General features: G+C 40.6%; 1 gene segment (V, D, J or C); it reads right to left on the reverse strand.

The window, feature by feature from the left end:
• LOC116526978 overlaps positions 1–4313 on the reverse strand; it is a 93873-nt gene extending 89560 nt beyond the window's left edge. The window contains 1 exon segment of the V gene segment in view: positions 4191–4313. Within this exon segment, the coding sequence occupies positions 4191–4239 (49 nt within the window).
• Positions 4314–11148: the final 6835 nt, after the last annotated feature.

The following is an 11148-nucleotide window of genomic DNA, read 5'->3' on the forward strand; positions in this document are numbered from 1 at the left end:
GATACTCAAAAGAAGGGCCTTTTATTCTTAGAAATGTGAGGATGTGACAAGCACACATCTCGTATTCCACCATTAGAATTATATCAGTCTCCAAATGAAAACACCTTTAGCAGCTTCACAAGAAGAAAGTCTTAGAGTGGACGGGCAGAGTGAGTAACTGCTCAGGGAGAGTGAGGAGTCAGGGAAAGTCAAAACAGGTTTCCTTTGTGATATTATTATGAGCTGCACACACATACGACTCCGGTGAGCTCTGACGTGCTCATAAACCAAACGTCATTCAGCGCAGGCGGCTTTCCATCCTCCTGATGGTTGGTTAGAATGGTGTCACTTGACAAAGGCATGTAGAAGCGTCATGAAGGTCATCAGTGGCAGCAGGTGAGGAAAGGACACACTAGGGTCCCCTCACAGTGACATGACTGAGCATCCCTGCAGCCATGAGGACAGCAGGGAAATTTAGTGGCTGCTCCGGGGAGGATGTGGCAGCCAACACTGGAGGGTCTGTGATGCTTGAGTGCCCTAAGTGTGGAGGAAGGAGGAGACTCTGGAAAGCATCCTGGAGGACCCTGGCCCTGTTCACACAGAGAACGAATCTGTGCCTGTGACTGTGGCCTCACGGCCTCTTCCTTCCTCAAAGGCTTTGCACTCATCTCCCTGAGCCCACCTAACTCCAACTGCTGGAGACGCATCCCCTGGCACCACAGCTGCTCCTGCCACAGTGAGAGGCTGAACTTCCTTTGAGGTATGTATTTGAGGCCATCACACTGTGTAGGTTCTGGTGTCCTGCTCACAGGAGACTGTGTAGCATCTCCAGGCTCCAAAGTGGTATTTGCGGTGGTAAAATCCCTAGAATTTTAGCTAGATATGTTTTCTCACTTGTGAATACCTTCTGTAGACCTGCCATTTATTATTTTACAAACTCTTTTCTGTAAACTTTCTATTCTTTTTTGTTGGAATTTTGGGTTAAGAATGTAATTTTAATTGTACTATCTTTAGTCTCCACACTGCTGATTGTGGGAGTGAAATCAACAATTTTTGTTGGATGTGTGTTCTCACTTGTGAATATGTGTACAAAAGTACTCTGAAGACATGTCTTCCTTTGTATGGGTGACAAATTCTTTCCTGTATACCATGTTTTCATTATTTATTTATTTTTGATATTTCTGCTTGGGGATACAATTTTACTTCACTCACCATGGACTCCATCATCGTACAATAGACAATGATTTCTGGTGGGGTTTATTATTTTAACCAGCAAAAAGATAATTTGTCCTTTTGGTACAAATAATTCATTACGTTGATCATGTACCTCATGAAATTGAACTGATATGCCCACGATTAGTTAACAAGTATTTTTGAGGAATTATTTTAAGTGACACCATGCAAAGCATGCTTTTTTCATCCCATCACTTATTAGAATATGAGAGTCAGATTTATTTTCAGGTAATGACTATATCATGTAAAAATTATACATTTACTTATTTCAAAACATTTTATTACTTTTTTATAATAATTTAATACCTAGACAATCATTTGTAAATGACTAGTAAGTTTCAAAAGGAATCCTCTTATTCTCGGACTATGATATAGGGGTTGAAAGGCTAAAAGAACCATTGCAAGAGCCTGAAGAGAAAACAGTACAAAAGTTTATATTAATAACACCAGAGAACAGTGGAAGAAATGAGAACTAAGTGACCTAAAATTCCAAAGTGGATAGAACCCCTTCTAGTTGAGCTGATCCTCGCCTGGCATTTTGTCCTCCTGCCATATCTGCCAAGTTTGCATGTGAACACAAGCTCTGTCTTGGCACAGGCAGAGGAGATCTCCTGGGAAAAATGAATTGGATTGGCACTGAGGTGTTGCTCAGGGCAGCCTCTATACATGGCCTGTGTCCTGCATGTGGCATTTGCTGAGGTCTGAGTCATCAGGCAGGCTGGAGGTGATGAGCTAGAAGAGCATAAATCTCCCACAGACTCAGCCTATTCTTCCAAATCCCCAAAACTGCACAGAGCATCCAAAAAACATGTCTGAATCATGGACATCGGTCTGCATCAGCACTGCCCCCATGATGGTATAGGCCCTGCTGGACCTTCTGCTCAGCATGTCGGTGATTGTGACATCTCCAGACCCAACCAGTGGTCTCTGCTAGACCTCCTCTAGGGGCAGAATAAGTTTCAGAAGCTCTGCTTGGCTGTTGCAATTTAACCAGGACTGAGTGACATGGCTTCAGGTCTCCTCGTGCGGGGATTCCTCTAAACCTTCGGTGATCACAGACCTAAATACTTACTCACAGCATTACTTTCCTGTGAGACTCCCAGTGTCACAGGCTCCACCCAGAAAGGCCAGGAAGCAGTCTCTTCAACTCTGTGGTTCTTCACAAAAACATATTTGGCCCCTTTTTGGATCTATATCATCAACCGCCAAGGCCACCATCAGCCACATCCCCATACACCATAAGTCAAGGGCTGTGTAATTGAACAAGAGCTGACCTCTCCTGTGTTCTCTTCATGCTCCCATTCCTGCAGTCTGCCCAATCTCAAATTCTATTCTTTAGAAAATAAAAAAAAGTTTACATCATCCTGTATTTTCTCAGTGATCCATGGAAAATACCACATTTTTAGTATACTGCATCTTCCAGTATACACATATTATTTTTAAAACCAACTTTCAAAATTTCAGAAATTCCTTTTTCAATCCACAGGAGGTAATTGTAATCAAAGAGTTTTAGTATTAGGATCTTGTGTCTGCTATGAAATTACAAAATCTATTTGACACTCACAACCAGGATGTTGCTGGTTGTCCTCAGCCAGCTCCCTCTGAGGAGAACTAGTGGAAAGTCCTGTCTCTACTGTCTCAGGGAGTGCAGACAAATGGTAAATAGAAGAAGCAGGAATTTAAAAAGTGGGAAAATGCCAATTTCACATATAAACAAATATTTCCTCTAACATGTATACAAAACTGTTAAACCGTAAGATGTACTCTACATGTTTTGTAAGAAATGATCAGTTATCTGGCTGTTTTGCTCAATAAATTTAAATAAATGTAGGCAAGGAAGGAGGATTAAGATGAGCTTCCATTCTTCTTTCCGTTTTGCCCCAAATTTTTACTCACAGGGCCCTGCTCTCCTGTTGCTTGTGAGAGTCAAGGCTGTGGCAGGTGACAGGAACATAAACAGGGGTGCTGACCTGGTGCAATGGCTCACACCTATACTCCCAGCACGTTGGGAGGCTAAGTCAAGTGGGTGGCTGAAGTCCATGAGTTTGAGAACAGGCTGGGCAACATGGCGAAGCACTGGCTCTACATAAAATACAAAGATTAGCCATGCTTAGTGGCATGCACCTGTCGTCCCAGAGTCCTCAGCAGCAAACTCTGCCCTGAATTCTCCAACAACTTCCTCTTCTGCAGACTCAGAGACCCTGCTGAGCTGCTCCCCAGACAAGCAGCACATGTGAGCATCTGGGACACCCAGCAGGGAGGTTTCTGTTCGGGGTTGTACCACTGTGGGAGGAAGCTCTATACCTTGCACGCAGTAATAAACCCCAACATCCTCAGCCTCCACCCGGCTGATTTTCAGTGTGAAATCAGTGTCTGACCCACTGCCACTGAACCTGTCTGGAACTCCAGAGGCCCGGTTGGAAACCAAATAGATCAGGAGCTGTGGAGACCGGCCTGGCTTCTGCAGGTACCAATCCAAATAGGTGCTTTCATCTTCACTATCAAAGAGGCTCTGACTAGACCTGCAGGAGATGGAGGCCGGCTCTCCAGGAGTGACAGACAGGGAGAGTGGGGTCTGGGTCATCACAATACCCTCACTGGATCCTGAAATAATAACAGAGAAGTGCAAGGTTATATAGACACATTATGAGCAACTTTCATGATATCAATTAAGATATTGATTTACAGTTACATATATTTTCAAGTTGTAATTTATATCATGAAAAGTATAATTTCTCAAACCCATCATTTACTAGCCAGCAGGAAACGCATTATTTTCAAAATCTGAATCAGAGCACTGGTCATTGTTCCTGGAAGGGGATTCCTGATTATTCATAAAACAAAAATATGAATTATCTTTCCTGAAACATAGACTATGTGCCTATAACACATGGTTGAAATAAATATAGGAAGCTGTGGAGCCCCCAGAGCTCACCTTCCCACCTCATTTTCCCACCGCATTTTAATCCTCTCCTTACCAGGGACCCAGAGCATTAGCAGCCCCAGGAGCTGAGCAGGGAGCCTCATTGTGAGAAGGTGAGCTGAGGAGTCCTGATCAGTCAAGGCAAGGTTAGAGCTGAGCTTTTATCCCACAGTCACAAGGGAAGGTCCTCCCTAGGGGACAATATGCAAATCACCTGGTGGGTGCAGCGGGGTGGAAAGGGTCAGTGGTGTAGGAGCAATGGCTCTTCTGGGAACACTGTGACGTAAAATGTTCATTGGAACAAAACAAACATAGTTCAAGTCCAGTTTGCCTGTGGTCAAGGGAAGAAGGCTCTGACTGTGAAAGTTGGGACCCTGGGCAGGGACACATTGTGTAGTGCATGTCACACTGAGAAAGCACAAGGACCCTGACAATGAAGAAATGTGTTTCTAGGATGCATCTCTGGGAGGTGAATGCCATCCTGCATGGCTCACTCACAGTCAATCTAGAGAAGAAAACAGCCCCATCCCACAACCACTGACGGGCAGAGGGTCTGCAAATACAAAGAGCTCCTGAGCCAGCTGCAGGGTTGCCTGGTATCTGCTGTTTCCAGGATAACCGTTCAAGATTGTGCAATGCAAGTGTTAGAACCTCCCCTACCTTGGCACCTGGTGAGTGAACCCCGTAAGAGCACTCTATCCAAGGACCTCACAGGGAGAATGATGTGAGTCTCTACATTTAGAGCCAAGAGTCCAGCGTAAAGAAGAGGAAAGGGGGCAAGAATGTTATGTCTCAGCCAGTGAATATAAAATTCCTGGTGACAAACTGCTCAATCTGGGATATATCCCATCATAATCGCCTCACATATACAAGATTCACCAGCAGGCTCTTCTAAAGAAGAATTTCCTCTGGTAATGACACAGAACAAATAAAAAATAATATTACACAATGTTTTTCCAAGTGATGCCTAGGAAAACTCTTTTCACAAAGTCTCCCTGGTCATGTTGAATCAAGTTCTATCAGGGCTTCCAGGTTCTTGCCAACTCTGAGTGAAACCTGAGTCACCCCCAGCCTGGATGTGGTGCAGCCACAGCAGTGAGTCTGCAGTTCAGAAGAAAATGCTCTATGTGAGAGGAGCAAGGACTGAAATTACAGTTTTATGTCTCAGGGTAACCTGTACCTGAAACTGACATTTTGATTGCTTCATGTAAAGATGCTCACAGCTCAGGGATGTAAGTCGGCCCCACAGCTGATCTTTACAAAGGGAAACAATCTCATTTTTCTTCATTTGTTAGTGATGTGCTTAATATTTAATTGAACAGCTCCTCAATAATGGTGCTGACGCCAAATACCATCACAAGAACAGTCACATCTCTGGAAAAAAAATCCATGAACAATTGAAAGACTACCTTGTACTGCTATGTAAACTTTGGTAATTTACCAAAAGTTCATTTTTAATTGTCCAAGAGCACAAACAAATGAAATTCTAGGTAAGATTCCAGAGAAAGCTTGGTTTAAATCTCTTCTGGGAAATCTGCCAGAATGACACTTTTTACAAGATTTGAAAACATCATTGAATAACAATGATATTGACTTTTAAATATTGAGCTCCATTGCAATAATGTAGGTTAAGGAGATTAAATTGTACTTGAGAAGTTGGATTAGAATAAAGGCTCATATTTTACTATTTCAATTTTATTTTCTCTTTTCTCAATAAATGTAGTAACTTTAGTATACCTGACTTTTTCTTTTCTTATGTTATTAACCAATTCTAATTCAAAAAGTCAGACTACTAATTAATCATGATAATAAAATAAGAAAATTCAGAGGCTGAGGGAAAAAAAGAAAACGCAAACTATAATAAGCCTAACTTAAATAGAACAAGATGGTCCATCTTATTGCAAGTTTTAAATAATTATTCTGAAAGGGTGTTAAATGAAGAATCAGTTCTGTCCATTATCTGATACGGAAACTTGAATAGTAGGAAAATGAATAACCGTAAAAAAATTTGCCAGGTTTTCTTTTACTAAAAATCGATTCTTGAAAATGTTATTTTTCCAAAGTGTTCTTTAAGATGCTTTAATTTAAGATAGAGTTGCTATTTTCTATGAGACTTAATAAATTTTTAAGAAGGCTGCCACTGTGATTAAAGAAATAATAATCTCATGTTCTGTTACCTTATATAACCATAAAATGTGAAATCTTGTAAAGATCTGTTTTAGTCAGAAAGGAGCTTTGAAGTTACTCTGTATTACCTATGGACTTAAAGAATAATATTTCTAATCGTAATGAGAAACCTCCCTCTCTTATCTGTTGACGCATTATGCCAAGGCTTTGACAACAGCAGACAAAGCTGGTCACTCTACAGCGGACACAGATCGGAAGGCGTCAGAACCAGCTCCTTTAGGATCTAGGTGTGCAGCAGGCCTCTGTGTGTCTTTAACATGAACCATGGTCACCTGAATGAGGGAGGACATATACGGGTGGGATTTATTATGGCTGTTTCTCCTTTTCCTGATGAGGTTAGTTTGGGGTTCATAAAATTGGGAGCAAATGCATTATTCATACATCCTAGGAAAAGAGTCTTAGAAGTGGAATTGTTTGAGTTCATGACCCTGAGTAAGTGTTTGGGGTGGTCACTGTGATCCTATTTGTTGGGGATTTGAAGAATTTGAGGGCAGAGCAAGGAAAAAGTTGACCACAGGGGGGCAGTCGCACACATAACTTTATTGGGTGACGCTTTGACAGGTTTGCAGAGAGAAGTCCCTCACAGCAGGAATCTGTGCAGAGAATAAGGTGACAGGGTTGCTTCTCAAAACGGGAGAGACACTGGAGAAGGGCCTATGTGTCTGAGAGATGCCACACAGCAGCGGAGTGGGAAGTTTCTGCTTAAGGTTTTCCTAACTGGGGTTTATCTTATTGCTGGCAGATATTGGTGAAATTTTCTGGACAAGCAAAGTAATTTCTAAAAGGTTAAAAATATTTTGAGGGGGCTGTTTTTAAAATATTTGTATTGGTATATTTGAGTTTGGAACAGACCATTGAGAAATAAACCCAGTTTTTATTAAACAACATAGGAGCCAGGACACACAAGCCATCTTTGGCTCATCTATACATCAGTTTCCAATCCCGTAGACTTTGTTCTACAGACTGCATCAGTTCAAATTGTCCAAACCAACACTACTATGGATGAGAATGGGAAATACAGAGGCCTGTTTCCCATCTAAGGCACAGTGAATATTCTTTTTGATTAAAGGGAAGAGTTTCTCTTTAAATGAGAATTAAGATCAAGCCACCCATGGAGCACCCCTTTGTGAAGACGCTGGTCCTGTACCTGATTCCTGGCTGCAAGAAACTTGGGGATGAAGCTATCTGCATTATCTCACTAACTGTAAATTGTCACTCACTGGAGCAGAAATTCACAGGTAAATATTCTGAAACACAGAGAGCTCAGAGAAGGAAGCTCCGTGAATATGTCTCTTCTGCTTCTGAGAATCCATCTCTCCAGCATTGGAGGAAACAGGGTTGTTTGTAAGTTGCACCTTCAGGCCCTGTTCTAGACCTGTCTAAGCTGAACCTGTTACCAAATGTTTCAATTACTGTTCTTTATTCTTTCTTGGAAAAAAATGTTTTGGTGAGCTTTTCCTCTGTGCTTGTTAATCTTTCTGCGGATCCCAAGCCACCCACCAACAAACTGCTCAAAGTAAGGCAATGGTTCTGTTTCCTTGCTGAGTATTCTGTGTCTTTAGAGTTCCCTCTCAGTTCTCACCCCTTTAATAAAGGGTATTCTGTCCTCAAAAGTAGGTCTCCATAATACCACAGCATGCTTAGGAGGTTAGTAACTTTTTTTGCTGTTTGAATGTGATGTTGGCCTTGTTGACCACATGATAAACCCTGGTTTACTTGAGAGATGGGAAGTTGGCAGACCCAAAAAGTTTCTAGAGTCTGAATTAGAGAATTTAGCCTTTTAAACAGTAGTGGAAGCTGCAGTTGATATGAGAATTTGTGTGAATATCATAAGATAACAAAGTAAAGCAACTTTTTTCTTTTAACTAGGTAAGATAATTCACCTGAAGAAAAATTGAGAATACAATTTGAGAGTTCTCATACTCATAGCTTTTTTTCATATTAAATAATTATAAAATCCATAAAATAGGGCCAGGCGTGGTGGCTCATGCCTGTAATCCAAGCACTTTGGAGGCCAAAGTGGGGGGATCACCTAAGGTCGGGAGTTCAAGACCAGCCTGACCAACATGGTGAAACCCTGTCTTAAAAAAAAAAAATCCATAAAATACTTATATTAATTATTATTAAAGAAACTTTAAGACTCTCAGGAAAAGTCAGGGGTTAAACTAACTCACCTAAACTGATTCCTAAAATCAATTGAAGTTATATTTTTGCTTCTTCCTTTTATCTCCTGCTAGTAAAAATCAAAAGTTCAGAATAAGAAACAGGTAAGAGCTGAATAAATTATTTAATGTTAATTCCTTATTTGATAATAATAATTGATAATAATAACACAGTCTCTGCACTGACAGCTGGAAATAGTGACCCTATGCCTTCCTGGAAGCAGCAGCTTCACATCACAGCAGTGAACTTCATTATTACTTGGTTGCTCTTGGGCTGGAGCTAAGGATCACCCAAGTGTAAATGCCCCGTGAAGAACCAACTGCCCTTGCTTTTTGTACTCTAGAAGTTGGCTCTTATAAAATGCCTCCAAGGAAGAAGAGAATGAAGAATCAGTAATAAAACAAAATTTTGAAAGATAAATTCTGACCGCCCAAAAGCAGTCAGGAATGAAACTATCAAGGTTAACAAAGTCATAATCTCTTGCTAGACACTCACTTAACTGTATCTTACCCATATTTAATATTCTTACCTTAGTACATTACAAATATCCTCAACCTACAAAATGGTTTCTTTTGTATTCTAGAATCCTAACAGCCAAAAAAATTTTAAAATCAAATATGAGAATGTATATTAACCTGTTACCCCAGGAAAACTAATTATACAAACATTAACAATGTAAGGCAGAATAAAAGGGAGAAGCCTATTCATTCTGTGGAAAATTGAAGGAAATATTTAGTTCATCATAATAATTGTGAATATACCATTAAGCAAAACCAATATCTTTGGTTTCTGGCTTGATGCTAAGGCATGAAATTTCAGTAAGTCTGTCTAGGGTTCAAACAAAACTCATAGTATTTCTCATAACAGTTTATTTTACTCCAGGAATTGTAAAGGAAAAGTAAAATAATGAGAAATCTATTATGAGATTTACCCTCATGTTAACATTTGCAGAGAGACTGAGAGAAAGGCACCATTTGCATAACCCTATTCGTAGTGTTAAAATCTTTAATTTGCTGGGCAAATCTAAAAAAACCCTTTTAACTAGTACTTGCAAAAAGATAATTATATCTGTGAAGAATTTGACTTGAGTGCCCTAGTAAGTGGCTGACAGAAAGACCAGATGGAAATTAGTGCAATAGAATCAAGGACATCATGATGCCAAATTTTAGTCTCTCCTCATTAGCGAGCAAATGCAGATACTACACCAAGACAAGGAAAATAATCAGAAACTTACTTGGGGACTCTTTGCGGCTGCCTTGTCATATCATGGCTGTGGCTGGGAGGCTGATTTCCCACAGCTGGTATTGCACTGCGCCTCGTATCTGGGCATTCGTCTCCACAGCTGCCATAGAACAGCACTAAATATGTGCCCATTAGCAAGGCCACTGTAATGTGTGTTATATCAACACAGAGAGAATCAGAGTTCATGATGACAGGAAGAACTATTTCATTCCAGTGTGTTTAATGTGTTCATTTGTCTTTTAAAAAAAGAAGCCACAAGTAGGCCTTTTTTGGTTTCTAGAAGCTACATATTCTGTCCCTTAGAATACAGGTTTGGCCCAACAGGTGGCATGAAAGTCTTCCAGTCGTGAGTGTGGCCCAGGGTAGAAAAGGGCTCTGTAGCAGGTCCAGGTTGCCGTGCAAATAGCTCTGCCCCTTGCCCCAGTGCAGGTACAGACAACTTGAGCAACACTGTCAACCATCTGGACAAGACTGATACTTAGAGAACACTCCACCAAACCATAGCAAATGATTTTCAAAACATTTGCTGACATACATAATATTTTGGGCCACAAGATACTTCAGTGAAATTAAACAGGCATAAATCACACAAAATAAATTCTTGATGACCGAAAGAATTGTATTAAGGGCAACAGAGAGTGATCTGAAGGGAAGATGGTGCACAGAGAGGAAGAATGATAATTTTCCTACTGGATACGATGTACGCTTTTTGGTTGATGGGTAACTAAAAGCCCAGACTTCACTACTATACAATTCACCAGTAGAACCTAGAACCTCTTGTTCCCCTAAAGCTGGGGAAATGTAAAAATTAGTTTAAAAAAGACATTTGTCAAAAAAAGATGCACATATTTTAAAACTAAGTAAAATATTACTAAATATAATTTGGAATAAAGAAAAACAAAAGTAGAAGTTAAAAATAAACACGGTGTATCCACATTTGTGGAATGCAAAAACAGTTCATTTCTAGCAATATTTGTGCACTTTAGCAAGAAAGTTTTAAAATCAATCACCTGAACCACAACCCTGACTAGTTTAAAAGAGCAAATTACACTCAAAAGAAGGATCTTTTACTAATAGAAATGTGAGCATGTGGCAAGCACACAGCTGGAATTCTACCATCAGAATCATATGAGTCTTAAAATAAAAGCATCTTCAGGGATGGGTTCAGTGGCTCACACCTGTAATCTCAGTAATTTTGTAGACCAATTTGGACAGGCAGATCGCATGAGGTCAGGCGTTTGAGACCTGCCTTGCCAACAGGGTGAAACCCCATCTCTACTAAAAATAAAAAAATTACCCGGGCATGGTGGTGGGTGCCTGTAATCCCAGCCACTTAGGAGACTGAGGCAGGAGAGTTGCTTGAACCCAGGAGGCAGAGGTTGGAGTGAACCAAGATGGCATGACTGCACTCCAGCCTGGGT

The sequence above is a fragment of the Sapajus apella genome, unplaced genomic scaffold, assembly GCF_009761245.1.
Source record: "Sapajus apella isolate SASKATOON/1434 unplaced genomic scaffold, GSC_monkey_1.0 scaffold52, whole genome shotgun sequence".
Taxonomy (NCBI): domain Eukaryota; kingdom Metazoa; phylum Chordata; class Mammalia; order Primates; family Cebidae; genus Sapajus; species Sapajus apella.